This window comes from Salmo salar, chromosome ssa15 (genome assembly GCF_905237065.1).
Source record: "Salmo salar chromosome ssa15, Ssal_v3.1, whole genome shotgun sequence".
In the NCBI taxonomy this organism is placed as follows: domain Eukaryota; kingdom Metazoa; phylum Chordata; class Actinopteri; order Salmoniformes; family Salmonidae; genus Salmo; species Salmo salar.
In genome coordinates this window covers 38,215,987-38,238,077 of record NC_059456.1, presented here as the reverse complement: position 1 = coordinate 38,238,077, position 22,091 = coordinate 38,215,987, and the positions used below count along the sequence as shown (strand labels likewise).

The following is a 22,091-nucleotide window of genomic DNA, read 5'->3' as shown; positions in this document are numbered from 1 at the left end:
AAACTCAATTAAGTAGACACAGAGCCGTTAACATGGCAAGGATAAGGTCACAGTTCCATAAAGTAACACTAGACACCTGGTACTTGTCAAACCTCATGAATACACCATATCACACTACAATCTCCAATCATGGGAGGGAGGGTGTAGAGAAAGAAAGAGACAAAGAGAGAGACAAAGAAAGAGAGAGAGAGAGAAAGAGAGAAGTGTGTGAGTGAAGAACAAACACCATTGTAAATACAACCCATATTTATGCGTATTTATTTTCCCTTTTGTACTTTAACCATTTGTACATGGTTAAAGTATTTGTACCATTTGTAGATTGATAGGGATAAAACACGATTAAGATGGAAATAGAAAGATAAGTGCCTTTCAATCAACATATGACTTGTATAATATTCAATCAAATAGGCCTTACAAAGTAAACAGGAATAAATCAGCTGTGGCATGATGTTCTTAGCAATTATGTTTGTTGAATGCTGTACCCAACAGTTAGTGGTTGAGCCACATCAGTGTGTGTGTGTGTGTGTGTGTGTGTGTGTGTGTGTGTGTGTGTGTGTGTGTGTGTGTGTGTGTGTGTGTGTGTGTGTGTGTCGGCACAGTGTCCTTGTAGAGAAGTAAAAGGTTAGGTCATGTCAGTATCATTCTAATGGCCATCAGGGGGGACATTCTGTGGCGAGGCAGCAAGTCCTCTAATAGGCTACTGCTGGGAGAGTTCAGTAGAAAGCAATGTTCCTAACCTCAGACGAGGAAGAACCCCGTAGCGACAGCAGCCCTTTTAGAATAGATAACAAGCTAAAATCTCCCATCGCCACAAACAAAGTTCCATATCAAACCATGTACTGTAGAAACATGGGAGTTAGAGGGACTGGGTATGTTGCTACCTCAGTAACAAGGCTTATTTGAATGCCTATTTGTCAGAGTCTATGTAGTGTAGTATCTAGATGTTAATTGTTAGGCTGGTGGTCCTTGGGTCGTGTTTGTGTTTTAGCTAATTCCTAAGTGTGTTCGTTCATGTATTGGTTGACAATGGTATGGGACAAGGCTAGTAAATGATCTACATATTTTCTCTCAGGTCCAAAGCCCTGGGTCTGTTAGGTCTGTGCGCAGTCTCATTCATTCAGTTGATACTGTCGGCAGCCTGTTCACAAATTAAAAATAAGATTGAACGGAGAAAAATGGATAGTTTGCGAGAATCCCAAGAGACACCGTATTGTGTGTTCATACCTAGAACTAGGGGATTTACAGGAAATGTTTTACTGTGAAAAAGTAGAGATCTAGATTGGATGTCAAAATGAGCATTTTATTAGTCATTGTATAACAGAGTTTGTGATGCAAATAGATACAATCAGGGGATGTGTGTTCCTCCTGCAGGCAAGGAGAAACTGGATTTGTCCCTAATGCCTCAAACAAGACAATTCTGTTTGCTTTACTACACTGTAAATGACTTTCTCCTCATAAAACATGTCTAGAACAAACTAAACCCAAATACATTTACATTTGACATTTTAGTCATTTAGCAGACGCTCTTATCCAGAGCGACTTCCAGTAGAGTGCATACATTTTTATGACATTTTTACATACTGGCCCCCAGTGGGAATCGAACCCACAACCCTGGCGTTGCAAGCGCCATGCTCTACCAACTGAGCTACAGTTGGTAGAGCTACATTTATCCCCGCAAAAGGTTTAAACATTTAAGAAACAACTTTGAGTCAACCTAGCCTCTTTTTGAGAGAGAACAGCTATTGAGATAAATGTGTTCCTAGGGGAGGTATATGAGCTATGTTTTTTTCATTAGCAGACAGGAAAGACTTTTCGGCCCATTCAATCACCGATGACTCACAGGTCTTATGCTTCTAATCCAATCTGTAGCTGGAGAGGTGAGACAGAATGCTCAGGGACAATGTGTCAGCTTTGCATAACGCCTGCATGACCCCTTAACATAAACTTCATCCGAGGGTTTTAGAATCTCAAACGAAGCCTCTGAGTAAGGTTAAATGCATTTCAAAACGGCCTTGACTGTATAATGGAGTGTTGAGTGCAGAAAAACCCATTTGTTCCCTTTTCTTTGGAAAGAAAAGATTCAGTGTTTGAAAATGTGAATGTCGTTATATTTTTCAGAAGCCTATTTTCACATACTGGGTATTTTCTGGATTGATAAATGAGTTCTGATTCATACTTCAACCTTGATTATGAAATGCCCAGACCAGTACTGAGATGTCAGTGTTTTGGGGTACAGTCAGTAAGTCTTATATGTAAAGACGGAGAGCTGGGCATATCTGTTCTGGCACAAAGTGGTACCCGCTCTTTGGCTATCCAGTATACATTTTTTTGCGAGGAGGAAATGCAGCTTGCTCCAGCTGAGATTGTGCCACAGTGAACCCTGCAGCCCAGATGCATTTAGTTAGTAAACACCAGTGAATAAATTAACAGAGCCAATCGTCTTCCTGACAAAGACCTACACAGTTAACCCATGCATGAGCTTGACTGGCAGTCTGCCTTTCAAGCACGAACCCACAGAAGTACATTTATGACCCGTGCTGATCGATATAGCGCCATCTTGCTACATGACTCTCATGTCCTGTAAAGAGCTCTATGAGCAGAGAGGCTGATTTTAAAAGAGTTGGATCTGAGCATGAAGTTACTGAATATGCTAACGCTGGGGCACCTGGACGACACTGGCTTATGGACCCAAATTTATTTCCCCCGGCTGTGCTGACAGCAAACTCATCCCCATCTGAATTACTATTACACAGATGCCACGCCAGATTCCCAAAACATTCCCATAATACTACATTACTGCACTACATTACTCATATTTAATACCCTGGGACAATATTAGCGGTGTTGCATCATAATTCCATCAAATACTATGCTGATGTAGCCTTTTCGTTTTGAAGGGTGAAGAATTGAAAAATAGTGTGTGTCCCAGACAGCAATGATTCAATCAAGGCCAGGTCCAAATCACTGATCCGCTCAGGAGTCAACCCCTTCATGTCTCTGGTAATGTTGATGGACTCACTGTTGTAAAAGTTCATCTGGCAATGTCACCAGCTATTTCACCAGTAAATCTTCACTGTCTCTCCTCATTCTGTGTCTTACTGACACATCAGAGCCTATACTGGCCCATAATGCCTCATATCTAATCTAGTCCTCTAAAGTCACCAGATGGGAGCTTTCACACTGGCAGTGATTCTAACCACTTGTAAGCTGACAGAGTTAATATGTAAATAAAGGGAAGCGGGTTGGGCACCCTGTAGAGCAGAGATTCAATGTGCATGTCAATGGGCATAAAGTACAAATGATACAGATAAGAGGTAGTGATGTCACAGGGACAGAGGGAATGTCATGGCTAGATCCCCCAGTAGACAGAAGGGGATGGGCTTGGTGGTGATCGGGTAGGTCTGATGGTCAGGACATTTACTATGACCGGAGACTTTGTAGACAGACCGGTAGGGGCCTCACCTTGAGGTCGTGCTGGCGGGTCTCCTCCAGGTCCTGCATGGCGCAGCAGTGGGCCTCCTGTAGGCTGTGCTCCCTGCGCTGGTGTTCCAGCTGTAGCTCCTGGAGCTGCTGGCTCAGGTGCTCCCGCTCCTGGCTGAACTGGGCCTGGAGCTGCTGCAGGGAGCTCTGAGACTGAGACAGCTGCATCTCCAGACTCTGCTTCAGCAACGAGATCTGGTGAGAGGGAGGAGTAGAGAAGGGGAGAGGGAGGGAAGTAAAGGGAGAGAGCGAGATAGAGAAGGACGAGAGAGATAAAGTGATGGGAGAGAGAGAAAGAGAGGGAATAGAGAAGAACAGAGTTTACATCAGATTGTCTGTGTTATTAGTTTCTCTCTTACAGGTGTGCGATAGCTGTTTGTCTGTATACTTCATTGACTAACATACGTCTACTTTGTTAACAACAAAAACAGATATCCATTTTCACCGCTAGTTATGACCTGAAGCAACACAACATGACATTTTTGTTAGAGGGTGTAACAAAATGTAATTTTCCATTACGCCCTCAAAAATCACTCTTTCAAAAGGTGGCCTGGAGCAACTTTGGCTGCTTTGCAACCTTTGGTGACGTCCAATCAGTACTGTATTGTACATGTGATCAACATGACAGCTCAGTCATCCCACATGAATCAGCCAGGGCTTCATTAGTACTTAGTATTAGTACTGTGAATAATGAGACTGACTGGGCCCAGAGCAAGAGAGGAGGAGTATATGGGAAGAAGAGAACCACGGTGGTGACACCTCCATAAGTCACCCTGACTCTGCTGTTAGCTACCAGGAAGCATCTGGAGCAAAGCCTTTGAGAAGGGGAGCTGAATGCCCTCCTTCTCCCCACATGCATTGATTTCCAGCATCTGCGTAATGAAACATTTGGACAACAAACAGTACGGAGTGCATAGTACATTAGAGAGGCAGATAAAAGACAAACTGTTATAATGCAGCGAGTGTATTAGTTTGCCTCTGGGCAGCAGAGGACACAGTGATACATATAAATTAACACATTTTACTGAGTCACAGTTTGTATAAAGGAAATCAGTCAATTGAAATAATTTCATTAGGCCCTAATCTATGGACAGGCTGCAGTGATCTAAGTGGAGTCAGTGGACATGTCTGTGGGTTCATGTCAGAGGACTAGTGGGTTTTAGTGGTGATCAAGCCGTGGGTTGCTGCTGACAGTGCAAAGTCGGGCCATTGACAGAAGACATTCACACCTCCAATAGAATCAATACCCACACTGCCTTGGAGTGAACAAGAGGTGACATACAGCGCCTGTAAGGCTGTAATGCTCACTCACTGGTGTGCCCAGAGTCATTATCTGAGTCATCTCCTGCTGGGCAAAATGTGTGACTGCTATCTAAATGGCACCCCTCATCATCCCTGATAAAATCACAACTCCTTGTGAAGAGGGATAAGAGGTTATTTAATGCCTTCCATTGAGACCTGAGAGCAAACAGCATCAAGCCGGAGACTTGATGACAGCTTTGCACACTCTTGGCATTCTCTCAACCAGCTTCACCTGGAATGCCAAGAGTGTGCAAAGCTGTCATCAAAGTAGCCACCCTTTGCTTTGAAGATTCTAAAATACACTTTTTGGTTACTACATGACTCCATGTGTTATTTCATAGTTTTGATGTCTTCACTATTATTCTACAATGTAGAAAATAGTAAAAATAAAGAAAAGCCCTGGAATGAGTAGGTGTGTCCAAACTTTTGACTGGTACTGTATATAGTATATATAATATATCGTGATTAGATAAATATTCATGTTGTCATGATACATGTTAGAATCACCGTTGGCAGTGACTACAGCTGTGAGTCTTTCTGGGTAAGTCTCTAAGAACTTTGCACACCTGGATTGTACAATATTTGCAGATTATTATTTAAAAAATTCTTCAAGCTCTGTCATGTTGGTTGTTTATCATTGCTAGACAGCCATTTTCAAGTCTTGCCATAGATTTAAGACAATTTAAGTCAAAACTGTAACTAGGCCACTCAGGAACATTCAATGTCATCTTGGTAAGCAACTCCAGTGTAGATTTAGCCTTGTGTTTTTGGTTATTGTCCTGTTGAACAGGGAATTTGTCTCCCAGTGTCTGTTGGAAAGCAGACTGAACCAGGTTTTCCTCTAGGATTTTGTCTGTGCATAGTTCTATTCCGTTTCTTTTTATAATTAAAAAAAAAACCCTCCCTAGTCCTTGCCAATGACAAGCATACCCATCACATGATGCAGCCACCACCATGCTTGACAATAATCAGTGGTAATCAATGATGTGTTGTGTTGGATTTGCCCAAAACATAAGCTTTGAATTCAGGACATGAAGTTCATTTCTTTGCCTCATTTTTGGCAGTTTTACTTTAGTGCCTTATCGCAAACAGGTTGCATGTTTTGGATTATTTTTATTCTGTACACGCTTCCTTCTTTTCACTCTGTCAATAAGGTTAGTATTGTGGAGTAACAAACTACAATGTTGCTGATCCATCCTCAGTTTTCTCCTATAATCTCTGTAACTGTTTCAAATTTACCGTTGGCCTCTTGGTGAAATCCCTGAGCGGTTTCCTTTCTCTCCGGCAACTGAGGTAGGAAGGGCACCTGTATCTTTGTAGTGACTGGGTGTATTGATACAGAATCCAAAGTGTAATTAATAGCTTGCTCAAAGGGATATTCAATGTCTGCTTTTTTATTTTATTTACCCATCTACCAATAGGTGCCCTTCTTTGCGAGGCATTGGAAAACCTCTCTGTGGTTGAATCTGTGTTCGAAATTCACTGCTCGACTGAGGGACATTACAGATGTATGTGCGGGATACGGAGATGAGGTACTCATTCCAAAATCATGTTAAACACTATTATTGTACACAGAGTGAGTCCACGCAACTTATTATGTGACTTGTAAAGCAAAGTTTTACTCCTGAACATATTTAGGCTAGCCATAACAAAGGGGATAAATACATTGACTCAAGACACCTCAGGTTTAGATTTTTGATTAATTTGTAAAAACATCAAAAAACATAATTCCACTTTGACATTATGGGGCATTGTGTGTAGGCCAGTGGGGAAAAAAATATCAAAATTTAATCAATTTTAAATGGATCAAAAGCCAGGCTGTAACACAACACAATATGGAAAAAGTAACAGAGTGCGAATACTTTCTGAAGGCACTGTAGTTATTATGGCACAGCAGAGAGAGCCGAGCAGGAGGTACAGTAAATCACATGCCACTCAGAGAGCCTGTAATTCTGTCTCATCAAAAGAACAGAAATACACACCTTTCACAGTGTTAGGAAGATGAAAACAGTCCAGTGGGAAGTGCACCAGGAATCAGTTCCAGAGCATATACAGAATATACATGCTCAGAGGAGGGCAGATTCAGGTCATGAGTGTTTCATGCGTGTTGCCTGTGAACAACAAGTCACAGTGGTTCTACAACAACTCTCTCTGTTTGGAGACAAGGAGTGAAGAGAGAAGCCAAACACTTTGGTACATTCAGAAAGAAGAGATTTCAAACCGAAGAAGAGCATATATAGCCCAGGTAAAATACTCTATCCATCCCAAAACAACACAACACTGCAAGTGTTGCCCACAATAAACCCTGACCTGCGTACAGCACACTGTAACAAAAGGAAAATGGACGCTCTGAAGTGAAACCAGCATCTTTAGTGCTAGCCAGAGCGAGTACACACAGCAGCATCATCATGCAAGCCAATCACACCAGTTAAATATACTGGTATTTGTTTGTAAATACAGTACAGTGAGGGGGAAATAAAGAGGGCAAAGTAGAATATTAATACAATTAGCAAGTACAAGTACTTTAAACGTTTCAGTTATAATTAGATTTGGTCCATTCAGTCCCCTTCACAGGGCTGCCAGTGCCAGTTTGGGAAGATTTCAAATGTAATCATTTCTATAGATATCCAGTAGAGGGGATTAAAATGACACCCTAAAACTCACCATGTTGTGTCTTCATACACAAAAGAGGAGAGACTGTAGTGTAAGTGACAGTGCTTGCTATAACTGCAGTGGGAGTTACAGCTAACAAAACAGGTTTCTCAGCAGTCTTTCATTGTGATGGCTACCTGCATAGGGCGAGGCCCTGAGCACTCTCCACTCGCATATTCATGGACATTAAGGAAGTGGACGATTTAATATTATATGACATACACTTCCAAATGGATGTTTCATGATATGATGGGTTAAGTGGTGAAAATATACGACCTATGTTATTGACCTTAAGGTATATTAAATCCCTATAGAAATCTCAGCCAAATCTTTGCACTGATGATACTAGTGGACAGACTTAGAGATGATGTAGTCCTCTCTTACTGTCCAGTTATCCTGGAGCCCAGCCCAGTGTGTATATCACAACACCCAGTTGGTGCAGCGGGTGAGGGTGGACTGTCTCTTACCTGGTCCAGTAGGTCCTCCACCTTCCTCTGCCAGCTCTCGCGGGCACTGCCCAGCTCCTGCTCCTTGTTCTGGGCCAGCTGGATGAGGGCTGCCCTCTTGTCATCCTCATGATCCTCCCTTAGCTCCTCACGCAGCTTCTTACACTCCTGTCTGTGGACACACACACCAAATGCACACAATTTCCATTAGATTAAATAAACACAAGATAATGATGATTATCCAGGGCTCAGCAGATCAAAATAATGTCCGTTTTACTCCGAAAGCAAAACCTTCTGGAAATAACTTAATGGAGTAGTAATATATTCTCCTCAATTCCCAAAAAAGTGAAGCTGCTGCAAATCATATAGAACAGCGGTCTGTTTACAGTAACGCTAGGTCGACGTATTCTAGTGAACATCATGCAAGTCATGCGTGCAAGAGCACATGCTTGAAAAGCCCCTTCTGTAAATATTTCATCTGTAGCATGTTTTAAGACCCGTTCACAAACTCCACTTCTCATTGGAATGAGCAACGCAGCACAGCCATGACATTTGTTAGGAGCAAAAAGAAAAAAGAGAAAAATCTGCCACTACGTGCATATTTAATAAACATAATCCATTTGCACTCATCTCCAGAGCACACTGTGCGTACAGTGAACATTAGAGAGAAGAGAGATGGGGGCCGACTAACAGTGAAGATGTTAATGCATGCGCCTGGGACACAGAGGGTCTCTATTAACTTCAGGATAGGGTCTATTTTTCTCTATTTCCGCCTGACTAATGTGCCCAAAGCCTGTTGCTCATGCCCTGAAGCCAGGATATGCATATTATTGGTACCATTGGAAAGAAAAAAACTCTGAAGTTTGTAGAAATGTTAAAATAATGTAGGAGACTATAACACAATAGATATGGTAGGAAAAATCCAAAGAAAAACCAGAACCGGAATTTTTTTCTTTTTGAGAGCCCATGCTTTTCCAATAGAACGTATAGGGAAAATATTAAATCTAGCTCCTAGAATGAAATTACTATGGCTTCTACTGGATGTCAGTAGTCTTTGTTCAAGGTTTCAGGCTTGTTTCTTCCCAAACCAGGAAGAATTATTTGTTTTAGTACTGGGATACAGACTTGGAAATCAGTCTACACGCAACGAAGAGGACACGCACCTGCTAATATCGTTTTCCTATTGAACATACTTTTTTTCCGTATGAAATATTATAGTTTAATTACATTTTAGGGTATCTGAAGATTAAATAGAAACGTATTTTGACTTGTTTTAACAAAATTTAGCGGTAGCTTTTTGGATTCCTTTCTCTGCATGTTGAACGAGTGGATTACTCAAATCGATGCCGCCAACTAAACAGACTTTTTGGGATATAAAGAAGGATTTTATCTAACAAAACGACACTACAAGTTGTAGCTGGGACCCTTTGGATGACAAATCAGAGGAAGATTTTCAAAAAGTAAGTGAATATTTAAATCGCTATTTGTGAATTTATGAAACCTGTGCTGGTGGAAAAATATTTTGATGTGGGGCGCCGTCCTCAAACAATCGCATGGCATGCTTTCACTCTAAAGCCTATTGTAAATCGGACAGTGCAGTTAGATTAACAAGAATTTAAGCTTTTAACCGATATAAGACACTTGTATGTCCCTAAATGTTTAATATCCATAATTTTAATGATTATTTATATGAATTGCGTGCCCTCCAGTTTCACCGGAAGTTGTACCGCTAGCGGGGCCCCTAGCCTTAAGAAGTTTTAAAGCTCAACATTATGTCCTGTATTTGCTGAACATTTCCAGCACGCCGCTGGCTGTCGGAGTTCTGGAGGTGTTCAGAGTCCACATCCTTGGGAGCAAAGCAGAGCGTACGTCTGTGTAGAATTCCCCACGGCATCATGCAGACATCTCCCACCTCACCGTCTCAGTGCTATTCAATGCCCACATGTTTAACGGCGCTGCAAAGACCTTTTAGTAGGAGTGCGGACTGCATGTTAATCGTTATTTAGCAGAGAACGACGTTGTTAAGTGCAGGACGCCACCAGTGTTTTTGTCCCTCCTAACACCAGATGAGCGTCAGGGTGAGTGAGTGCTATGACGCACCACACCAGAGTGCCCTACTGACACTTCTGCAAGGACACGTGTTGATCCTCATCGCTTCAGAAAAACAGACACGCAGCTCTCAGGGCCTTTATATTGTAAAGAGCCTCACATTCATATTCATAACCCAGCCCCGAATCCCCAATCTGGCTAATTACCTAAGAGGGCACTCAGCACCTGGTGAGCAGAGGAGATGGGAAGAAAGAGGTGGTGAGTGTGTAGAGTAGGCAGGGAGGATGGAGGAGTGTAGGCAGTAGGGGATAATGGAGGAAGGACAGTGTAGCATGTAGAGGGAGGAAAATGGGAGGGTATAGTGAGAATGGGCATTACGTCAGTGTGACATTCCCATTGAGATCCAAGCTTTCACTCTGAACATCAGAAAGCAGCAAAGAGATGACAGGCAGTCTGTCACAAATGGACTCCATCCAGTGGCGTAGTGCAGTTTCACAGGGAAGGTTTTGACCGTCTCCACGGTAGCGCCGTTGACGAGGATGGGGGCATGCCCAGCCTGGTTCCTCCTGAAGTCCACAATCACCTCTTTTGTTTTGCTGACGCTGAGGCAGAGGTTGTTTATCTGGCACCACGCCGTCAGAGTGCAGACCTCCTCGTCATTGTCGGTAATCAGGCATACTACTCTGGTGTTGTCAGTGAACTTGATAATAGAGTTGGAACCGTGTGAGGCCATGCATCTGTGGGTATACAAGGAGTACAGGAGGGGACTGAGGACACATCCTTGTAGGGCCCCTGTGTTAAGGACCAGTGTGGAGGAGGTAATGTTGCCTACCTTCACCACCTGGGGACGGCCCGTCAAAAAGCATCCTCATGTATGCATTTCTTTTGTCCAGGTGCGTGAGGGTAGTATCCAGTGCAATGGCGATTGGTGTCGGCTTGGGGCAGGATGTACACAGCCATGGCGATAATCCCTGAGAACTCTCTCGGGAAGGTAAAAAGAGCGTCATTTGATGACCAACTATTCGAAGTCTGGAGAGCAGAAACTCGCAAGTTCCTGTACGTTTCGCCAATCGCAATACTTGTTACTGGTCATGAAGCAGACACCACCACCTTTGTTCTTGCCAGAGAGAGCCCACTTCCTATCCGCTCGATGAACTGTAAAACTCCATAATCCATTTGAATGTCGGAGGAAAGCCAAGTCTCAGAAAAACTGAAAAAGTATATTGCAGAATCTGATGTCCGTCTAGAAGGAGATCCTCGTTCTGAGTTCGTCAAGTTTATTCACTAATGAGTAGTATACAATGTAATGGAGGACGGGTCGCCCGGCGTCTCAATCGCACTAAGACCCCTACACGTCTGCCTCTCCGTCAGCGTCTTTGTTTTCTTCTATCCGGTAGGACTCCCAGGCTACCTGGCACCTCACCGAAGAGGCTAGACCATTGTTTCTGCTGTCTCTGGGAATTCGGGAAGATCGGGTGGATGGTGAGTACCCAGCAATTCATACAGTGCCTTGCGAAAGTATTCGGCCCCCTTGAACTTTTCGACCTTTTGCCACATTTCAGGCTTCAAACATAAAGATATAAAACTGTAATTTTTTGTGAAGAATCAACAACAAGTGGGACACAATTATGAAGTGGAACGAAATTTATTGGATATTTCAAACTTTAACAAATAAAAAACTGAAAAATTGTCCGTGCAAAATTATTCAGCCCCCTTAAGTTAATACTTTGTAGCGCCACCTTTTGCTGCGATTACAGCTGTAAGTCGCTTGGGGTATGTCTCTATCAGTTTTGCACATCGAGAGACTGACATTTTTGCCCATTCCTCCTTGCAAAACAGCTCGAGCTCAGTGAGGTTGGATGGAGAGCGTTTGGGAACAGCAGTTTTCAGTTCTTTCCACAGATTCTCGATTGGATTCAGGTCTGGACTTTGACTTGGCCATTCTAACACCTGGATATGTTTATTTGTGAACCATTCCATTGTAGATTTTGCTTTATGTTTTGGATCATTGTCTTTTTGAAAGACAAATCTCCGTCCCAGTCTCAGGTCTTTTGCAGACTCCATCAGGTTTTCTTCCAGAATGGTCCTGTATTTGGCTCCATCCATCTTCCCATCAATTTTAACCATCTTCCTTGCCCCTGCTGAAGAAAAGCAGGCCCAAACCATGATGCTGCCACCACCATGTTTGACAGTGGGGATGGTGTGTTCAGGGTGATGAGCTGTGTTGCTTTTACGCCAAACATAACGTTTTGCATTGTTGCCAAAAAGTTCGATTTTGGTTTCATCTGACCAGAGCACCTTCTTCCACATGTTTGGTGTGTCTCCCAGGTGGCTAGTGGCAAACTTTAAATGACACTCTTTATGGATATCTTTAAGAAATGGCTTTCTTCTTGCCACTCTTCCATAAAGGCCAGATTTGTGCAGTATACGACTGATTGTTGTCCTATGGACAGAGTCTCCCACCTCAGCTGTAGATCTCTGCAGTTCATCCAGAGTGATCATGGGCCTCTTGGCTGCATCTCTGATCAGTCTTCTCCTTGTATGAGCTGAAAGTTTAGAGGGACGGCCGGGTCTTCGTGGATTTGCAGTGGTCTGATACTCCTTCCATTTCAATATTATCACTTGCACAGTGCTCCTTGGGATGTTTAAAGCTTGGGAAATCTTTTTGTATCCAAATCCGGCTTTAAACTTCTCCACAACAGTATCTCGGACCTGCCTGGTGTGTTCCTTGTTCTTCATGATGCTCTCTGCGCTTTAAACGGACCTCTGAGACTATCACAGAGCAGGTGCATTTATACGGAGACTTGATTACACACAGGTGGATTCAATTTATCATCATTAGTCATTTAGGTCAACATTGGATCATTCAGAGATCCTCTGAATAATTTTGCACGCCCAATTTTTCAGTTTTTTATTTGTTAAAAAAGTTTGAAATATCCAATAAATTTCGTTCCACTTCATGATTGTGTCCCACTTGTTGTTGATTCTCCACAAAAAATTACAGTTTTATATCTTTATGTTTGAAGCCTGAAATGTGGCAAAAGGTCGAAAAGTTCAAGGGGGCCGAATACTTTCGCAAGGCACTGTATTCCAATAGTTCTACCCGGGTGTATGACGTAATGCATTAAACAAACAGAGCAAGAAAATGAGAGAAACCACTAGAAAAAAAAGTAGAAACCTGCAAAGTTTTCTAGGAGCTCGCGGCGAGGATACCATGTTCATTCAGCATCATCATCCTTTATAACCGTGAGAGAAATTGAACTAGTTAGTTGCTAGCTAGTTAGTTATACACCATGACCTGTTAGTTATACACACTGACCTGTTAGTTATACACACTGACCTGTTCACCGAACATGCTACCTTGTCCCGGACCGGCTGTTTTCAACCCTCTCTCTCCCACTCTACAGCACCTGCTGTTTCGACCTCTGAATGCTCAGCTATGAAAAGCCAACTGACATTTACTCCTGAGGTGCTGGTCACCTATGAACGTTTGATCTGGCTTAATGGCCATGTACTCTTATAATCTACACTTGGCACAGCCAGAAAAGGACTGGCCACCCCTCAGAGCCTGGTTCCTCTCTAGGTTTTACACTATGTTCCTGCCTTTCTAAGGAGTTTTTCCTAGCCACTGTGCTTCTACATCTGCATTGCTTGCTGTTTGGGGTTTTAGACTGGGTTTCTGTATAAGCACTTTGTGACATCATCTGATGTAAAAAGGGCTTCATAAATAAATTTATTTGATTGATTGATCATACCTAGGTAACTTACAAGGTTAGTTGACTTTTGTCAAAACGCATCTCATTGAGGATAGCTACTTGTCCCTCATGCTAGCCTTTACAGCAAAATATCACTTCAGAAACATCAAAATATAAAATATTGATATGAACAGCATTGTAGACCCTCTCTCCCCTCTTACTGCAGCTTTAGCTAATCTCAAAATAACAGAGCTATGCTGTGAAAACCAACCAATGGTTTTCACAGCAATGTAATACAAATCTCCAAACGTATTATTCGTTTGTTTTCTAGCACTAATGCTCCAGGGCTAATTTAGTTTTTTAAGCATATGTTGCAGAACAGTGATTTCAGAATAATGACAAAGACAAATCTTAAGAGGGTTAGCCATCAGTGACAGAATTGACAAGCCACTGATGGACTTGACAACAGATACTCAAAACACAATTTGTAAAATATGGAAAATTATTCATTTGAAAATCCCCAATAAAAACATAACCATTCTATCTGCTCTTTCAGAACTCTGACGGTTAACGCTAGACAAAAATAGGACAGAGTTGATGTTTTACCGAGTTTACATAAAAATACATTCTGCTTCATTCAAGTGGCATACACAGTAGCAATATTTTTTCTTCATCAGTTGCTTTATGACTCTAAAACCTAATTAAATGTAACATATTTTAACCAAAATTAATATTCTAAATCTATCAGGGAGATGGAGTTGACAGTTTATGGTTGTGACCATGATTATTCCAATATTGTTTCTTTAAATCTATCAAAAGTAGAGAACTCAAGGTAAAAATCTGTTGTTCAGCGCCTGAGCAAGGCAGTTAACCCACTGTTCCCCGGGCGCCGAAGACGTGGATGTCAATTAAGGCAGTCCCCCACTCCTCTCTGATTCAAATGGGTTGGGTTAAATGCGGGAGACACATTTCAGTTGTACAACTGACTAGGTATCCCCCCTTTCCCTTGTTGCACTACATGTCACGATGACATGAATAATGCGTCCTTATGGTATAGCTGACCCTGCACATTCCTGATTCATTTAGAATTTTAGACTAATCTGACACAACTTTTATGAATCAGTTTTGAGTAATATAATTTTTTGATAAATATTATTTCAAGTCACAGAGGGCTATTGCAAGAAACTACATAAGAACATTTTTCAAATAATATCCATTATTGGCAGTTTTTTTTAATTGTAAAACTTTTTTGGAGAGTTTGAAATTGGGATCCTTTGCTCTGGACAAGGGTATTTTCAGGCATAGAGGCTACAAGAAATTACTAGTATTGAAAGTATTTAGAAAATTCTCCACATTTATATTTTCCCATAAAAATTCCCCTAAATGTACATTTTAAGCTCAAATAATGCAACAAAATCTTTTTTTTTTCAACTATAAAAATGATGTTTCCCTGCCGGACAAGGATTGTCCCGACTTTCAAGAATCCCTGAGCTAATTTCCTGTAATTCTACACATTCTGCTATGAGGCTGAGAGACATTGTTGCAGTTTTAAAGCAAATTTCCTGTAATTCCACCCCAAAAATGCATGGCTTATGACATGTTCATTAGCTCTCTGGGTGGCCTGACCTCCGGGGGGGGGGGGGCGACACACCCTAACCCAACAACAACAAAGCTCGTGGGCAACGTCAGTGACTCCATCAACTAACTGTCTAAACAGCAATATAATTTCTTCCCCCCACATCTGGGGCACACCAACGCCAATAATTGCATCTCTCACAAAGCTTTAATTTGACTGAGGTAAATCTCAACTGATAGAAACAGACTGTGGATGTTCATTATATCCAGTTCTGACATCACCGCAAAGAAACACACAGTAGCGAAGCTTCCTGTCCTATTCTAGCCGTCTGGAATGGTGGACCTTAAAGGACTATTTCTCTCAGCACATACACCGAGCCAGACCAGCTCTGTTCAATCATTTTCTGTCTGTGACGCTACACTTGTGTGTGTGTGTGTATTCTCCATGTCTTCCCTGTGCAGGTGTGCGCTGTGGCTGTCATAGACGCTGCGGTGCGGTGGGGTGGTGCCACCCATCTGCATTGTCCCTCTTGCTAATGCCGTTCATGTTCAAGCCCACCATTACATAAGGTAAACAGAGAGAGGAGGCTTTAATGTGGGTATTTCTGCTGCTGTATCTCCCTCCACATCACCAGCAGGAGGAGAGATGTGTCTGACAGTCCGTCACAGGACATGAAAGAGGCGCTCCTTAGCACCTCCTCCTACTGAGAAGGGCCTAGAACAGAGGAGGGAGGCGGAAAATGGGAATCTCTCTCCCTCTGCCTTCACCTGTCTCTTTCTCTCTCCCTGAGTGGCATGTCAGCTCGAGTTCGACATGGCAAAAGTACAATCAGAACCCCCAGAGGTTGTGTTTTGCATTATGCTTTACTAGAGAAGAAGAAGCAGTCTTCAATTTAGTTTTAATTACTATCTCACTTAATGAAAACCCTAAATGCTATCAGAACTAAAGAGCATGTAAAATGCATAACTTACAAATTACAAAATGAAAAGGAGCTGAAGGGGAATGCAATTGTGAAATATGAACATTGCGAGAGAGGAGGGTAAATGAAACCTAATTACAGTACAAGAGATAAAGAGGAGGACAGGAGAAAACTTTGAGCTGATCTGGATGGTGTAATTGTAGAACTCCATGTGTAGCAGAGCCTTCCTGGTAATCAGGAATCCTTAATGCTGTATTAACACATTTCTTGACCCCAGCAAGGGAGAGAGACACTAATTGGACTCTGTCTGATGAGCTAGGATGAACTTCCTCCTCCTCCTCATCTCCAGTGTCACATCCCTGAGCTGCAGTTCTGTTCACACCATGATTCACATGTCCCCGATGTGCTGTGGCGGCATTGAGATTCAAATGGCCCTTTATTGTGTGTAACGGTTGTCTTCATGAATGGACCAAGGCGCAGCAGGTATGTGAATACTCATGGTTATTTTATTACCAAAAAAAGAGTAAAGCATCCACTTGAAAAAACAATGACGGTGACAACAGTAGCAGTTTTACAGGCTATACACGCAGTGTAAAAACAACTACCCACAAACCCAAGTGACAAACATACTCCTACATATATGACTCCCAATCAGGAACAACGATCCCCAGCTGTTCCTGATCAGGAGTCACAAGACCAACACAGAACACAAGACTGCCACGTCCTGACCCCAAAACTACAACAACAGCTCCATCTGCTGGTCAGGACGTGACAGTACCCCCCCTCAAGGTGCAGACCCCGGAATGCACCTAACAACGAAAAAACACCAACAAACAAAATCCCCAACAAAACCCATAAACAATAACCCCTAAACAATAAGGGAGGGAAGGGAGGGTGGCTGCCGTCAACGACGGCACTGTCCTACACCCTCCCTCCCCAACCCACCTATCCTGGAGGTGGCTCCGGTGCAGGACGTGGACCCTGCTCCACCCTCGGCGTCGCCCACTTCGGTGGAGCCGATAGCTGCGCCAGGCAGACGGACCCCTCGAGCCGGGCCGGAGGACAGGAGGGCCCCTCGGGCTGGGCCGGGGGACAGGAGGGCCCCTCGGGCTGGGCCGGGGGACAGGAGGGCCCCTCGGGCTGGGCCGGGGGACAGGAGGGCCCCTCGGGCTGGGCCGGGGGGCAGGAGGGCCCCTCGGGCTGGGCCGGAGAGCAGGAGGGCCCCTCGGGCTGGGCCGGAGAGCATGCGGGCCCCTCGGGCTGGGCCGGAAGGCATGCGGGCCACTCGGGCTGGGCCGGAAGGCATGCGGGCCACTCGGGCTGGGCCGGAGAACAGGAGGACCACTCGGGCTGGACCGGAGGGCAGGAGGACCACTCGGGCTGGACCGGAGGGCAGGAGGACCACTCGGGCTGGACCGGAGGGCAGGAGGACCACTCGGGCTGATCCTGACAGGCCGGGCACCCTGGCAGATCAGGGCAGGCGGGCACCTCTGGCAGAACAGGGCAGTCCGGCCACTCTGGCAGAACAGGGCAGTCCGGCCACTCTGGCAGAACAGGGCAGTCCGGCCACTCTGCCAGAACAGGGCAGTCCGGCCACTCTGCCAGAACAGGGCAGTCCGGCCACTCTGCCAGAACAGGGCAGTCCGGCCACTCTGCCAGAACAGGGCAGTCCGGCCACTCTGCCAGAACAGGGCAGTCCGGCCACTCTGCCAGAACAGGGCAGTCCGGCCACTCTGCCAGAACAGGGCAGTCCGGCCACTCTGCCAGAACAGGGCAGTCCGGCCACTCTGCCAGAACAGGGCAGTCCGGCCACTCTGCCAGAACAGGGCAGTCCGGCCACTCTGCCAGAACAGGGCAGTCCGGCCACTCCGCCAGAACAGGGCAGTCCGGCCACTCCGGCAGTTCAGGGCAGTCCGGCCACTCCGGCAGTTCAGGGCAGTCCGGCCACTCCGGCAGTTCAGGGCAGTCCGGCCACTCCGGCAGTTCAGGGCAGTCCGGCCACTCCGGCAGTTCAGGGCAGTCTGGCCACTCTGGCAGTTCAGGGCAGTCTGGCCACTCTGGCAGTTCAGGGCAGTCTGGCCACTCTGGCAGTTCAGGGCAGTCTGGCCACTCCGGCAGTTCAGGGCAGTCTGACCTCTCTGGCGACTGTTGACTGGCGGGCAGCTCTGACGACTGTTGACTGGCGGGCAGCTCTGACGACTGTTGACTGGCGGGCAGCTCTGACGACTGTTGACTGGCGGGCAGCTCTGACGACTGTTGACTGGCGGGCAGCTCTGACGACTGTTGACTGGCGGGCAGCTCTGGTGACTGTTGACTGGCGAGGCTGGGTTGACACACTAGACTCCTGATGCGTGGGGCTGGTATAGGACGTGCCAGCCTGGAGACACGCACCTCCATGCTAGTGCGTCTGGCGGGAAACACCGGACCGAAAGGGCGCACTGGCGGTCTTGAGCGCAGGGTTGGCATCACCCGTTCCGGCTCGATGCTCCTCTTGCCCTGGCACCTGCGGGGCGCTGGTACTGGGCGCACTGGGCTGTGCGTCCGTATAGGCGAGATGGTGCGCACCTCAGCGTAACATGACGCCCTCCACCTCGTACGCACCTCCCTGTAGTCACGGGTAGCTGGCTTACGGCTCTTCCCTGGCCTGGCCAAACTACCCGTGTGCCCCCCCCAAAAAAATCTTGGGGCTGCCTCTCGGGTTCCCTTAGCTCCCTTAACTTGTCCGCCCAGAATTTTCTCTCGTCCTGCCAGGTCCATTCCTCCATTTCCTTCTCCTGTGGCTTCCTCCTCTTCTGCTGCTTGGTCCTTTGGTGGTGGGTAGTTCTGTAACGGTTGTCTTCATGAATGGACCAAGGCGCAGCAGGTATGTGAATACTCATGGTTATTTTATTACCAAAAAAAGAGTAAAGCATCCACTTGAAAAAACAATGACGGTGACAACAGTAGCAGTTTTACAGGCTATACACGCAGTGTAAAAACAACTACCCACAAACCCAAGTGACAAACATACTCCTACATATATGACTCCCAATCAGGAACAACGATCCCCAGCTGTTCCTGATCAGGAGTCACAAGACCAACACAGAACACAAGACTGCCACGTCCTGACCCCAAAACTACAACAACAGCTCCATCTGCTGGTCAGGACGTGACATTGTGCCAACAAACTGTTTTTACACTTGAAATTCATAAGCAGTGGCTTGTCACAGCCTTGTTGTCACTCGGGCTCAAATCCCTTGGTAAACAACCGCTTTTGCTTCAGACAAAAAACACATTTAGAGGTAGACGAGGGCAGCCGCTGAACAAATGTTTATGAAAAATGAAGGCCCATATTTTGGGGCAGTATAATTTCTCATGGGACCTATCTCCTCCTCTTTCCCTTGCACACAAACTCAATGTGTGATCTAGCTAGCTACAGTACTCACAAGTACAGCATTATTAGTGTTATTATTACTCTAATGATCTGTGTGGACGCTGAGCCCTATAAAGATAATTCCAATGGTCACAGGCCTTTTCAGTGGTCATAATCTGTGGTGCAGCACTGGCTCTTTTTAAATGAAGCCGTCCATTCATAATCCTCTGAGCCAGGGAGAGAAGGACCTCCTGCTGGGGAGATACCAGCCCTGGCAGGTATTATTAGTATGAAGCTGGATTCACTGTATCATGGCCCTTGTCTTAGAATCAATGTTTCAATTACTGCAAGCCAAACTCTTTCACTTAACCTCTCCATCGCCATCTTTGGCACATCTCAACCAAATGAACCCCAGGGCCAAGGCAGACCCAAAAACAAGAAATACATGTACGCACGCAAGCACGCACGCATGCACACGCACACGCACACACACACCTTAACGTTTCGGTCCACTTGAGCTCCAGTTCCAGCGCCATCTTGTCCATCTTGAGCTTCTCGTCCTCTTTAATAGTGATGACTTTAGCCTCATGCTGCTTCTTCTGGGCCTCCATCTCTCCCTGAGACGGGGAAGGAGAAAGACATAGACAGGAATAAAGAGAGAAAGGGTAATGATATTAGCCCTCATGATAAACAACACCATTGAGCATGAGATCTAACCCTATATGGACAGGACTCAACACACATTACTACCAATGAGGATCTTGGGACCATGTGTGAACATGGGACAGTGCTCTGTGTGATCAGTCAGAGGAGAGGAAAAACAGCCTGGACCTACTACCATCAATGCTGCTCCAGAACTTCCCCTGCCATTTATTCAGACTACAGCCTGGTTCATTATGCAGGACCAGAGAGAGGGAGCGAAAGAGGAGGGAGGGAGAGGAGAGAGGGAAGAAGAGAGAGGGGAGCCCCAGAAGGTCAATGGCATAATGAAGTGCCAATGCCACATGGGCTCCTTAAAGATGAGAACAGAATTCACAATCTGAGCCTGATTAGGTATGTCAACCCAAAGCTGCTGGAAAGCCTGCTTGGCATATGAAGAACTGGAATCTGGGACAAAGCTGCTGGAAAGCCTGCTTGGCATGTGAAGAACTGGAATCTAGGACAAAGCTGCTGGAAAGCCTGCTTGGCATGTGAAGAACTGGAATCTAGGACAAAGCTGCTGGAAAGCCTGCTTGGCATGTGAAGAACTGGAATCTAGGACAAAGCTGCTGGAAAGCCTGCTTGGCATGTGAAGAACTGGAATCTGGGACAAAGCTGCTGGAAAGCCTGCTTGGCATGTGAAGAACTGGAATCTGGGACAAAGCTGCTGGAAAGCCTGCTTGGCATATGAAGAATTGGAATCTGGGACAAAGCTGCTGGAAAGCCTGCTTGGCATATGAAGAATTGGAATCTGGGACAAAGCTGCTGGAAAGCCTGCTTGGCATATGAAGAATTGGAATCTGGGACAAAGCGGGTGGATGTGATAGATTTAATAAGGGAATAGACTCAAGGCTATTCAATACAGATAAACTTTATTACCCCCCATAAATAAGCTTAATACACAATCAATAAATACCTGGTCAGAAGAGGGAATGGGTAAGGAAAATCATTAGGGTTCCTGTTGGAGAATCCAATGGCTCCCTGATGAGGTAAACCCACCAAGGACCCATCAAAATCTATTTGTGTGTGTTTGCGTGTGCCTGCCTGTGTGTGTCTGTGTGTGTGTGTGTGGGTTTGTGTTTGCGTGTGTGCGCTGTAACAGTGCTCTCACCTGCAGGGCGGTCAGCAGGTTGCTGGTCTCTCTCAGTCTGGCCCTGGTAGCATCCAGCTCCTCCACTAGCTTGTCCTGGGCCTCATTCAGGTTGGAGATGTGTCCCTCTGCTGAATCCATGCCCTGCTCACCCTCCTTCACCAGCTCCTGCAGGCGCAACACCTGCACACAGGGGACAGACAGGGAGGCACTCAGCACAGAACAAGAATAAAGGCTAGAAGTCTATCATACACCACAGTATCCAGACAGGCTTTAAAAACAGCTGTAATAAAGTAGAGTCAAATATATTCCCTTTTGTAATAAATTACAATTGGGAATCTGCACTTGAAATGAGTCAAGACACACTCTACACATCAGCAGCTGTTCTCTAGAAGTCTCTCTCAGTCCGCAGAGAGGCCTTAACATCTTAACCAGCTGTAAGGAACTCCTAGACATTCCCTTCAGTAGAGTTGGGAAACTGCACTTCAAATGAGCCAAGGCATATTTATATCATCTCTACCTGCTGTTATTTTCCTTTCAAACCTGGTTTGTATTCTGAGAATCGATAGCGTCGAAATTCAAAGATCACCAATTAGCACCAGTAATTCTAATTCTATGTGGCTGACCACAATAAATGGTCAAAATGAATTGAGAAAGAGGAGAGATCTGATAGGTAGGGTGACTCATGACTGACCTCCTGATTGGCTTGTTCAAGTTTGGCGGCGAGCTCCTCCCTCAGGCTGTCCAGTTGTTGTCTGAGATGGTTCTTCTGCTCCTCCAATGAGAGCCTCTCCCTCTCAAACTGCTGCTCCATTTCCTGTAGACAAACCA

The 22,091-nt window shown here is 45.1% G+C and overlaps 1 protein-coding gene across 10 annotated transcripts in view; it reads right to left on the bottom strand.

The window, feature by feature from the left end:
• The window catches only part of LOC106571378 (protein FAM184A), a 107,708-nt gene that overhangs the window by 20,929 nt on the left and 64,688 nt on the right, over positions 1 to 22,091 (bottom strand). For all 10 annotated transcript variants that reach the window (XR_001320920.2, XR_006759173.1, XM_014144394.2 and 7 more), the window contains 5 exons: positions 21,955 to 22,077; positions 21,282 to 21,443; positions 19,967 to 20,088; positions 7,902 to 8,052; positions 3,463 to 3,675 (listed from right to left, as the gene is read on the bottom strand). Coding sequence is in view for 8 of the 10 variants with exons in the window: in XM_014144394.2 (XP_013999869.2) it covers positions 3,463 to 3,675; positions 7,902 to 8,052; positions 19,967 to 20,088; positions 21,282 to 21,443; positions 21,955 to 22,077 (771 nt within the window). In the remaining 2 variants the exon portion in view is untranslated. The remainder of the gene's footprint in view (positions 1 to 3,462; positions 3,676 to 7,901; positions 8,053 to 19,966; positions 20,089 to 21,281; positions 21,444 to 21,954; positions 22,078 to 22,091) is intronic.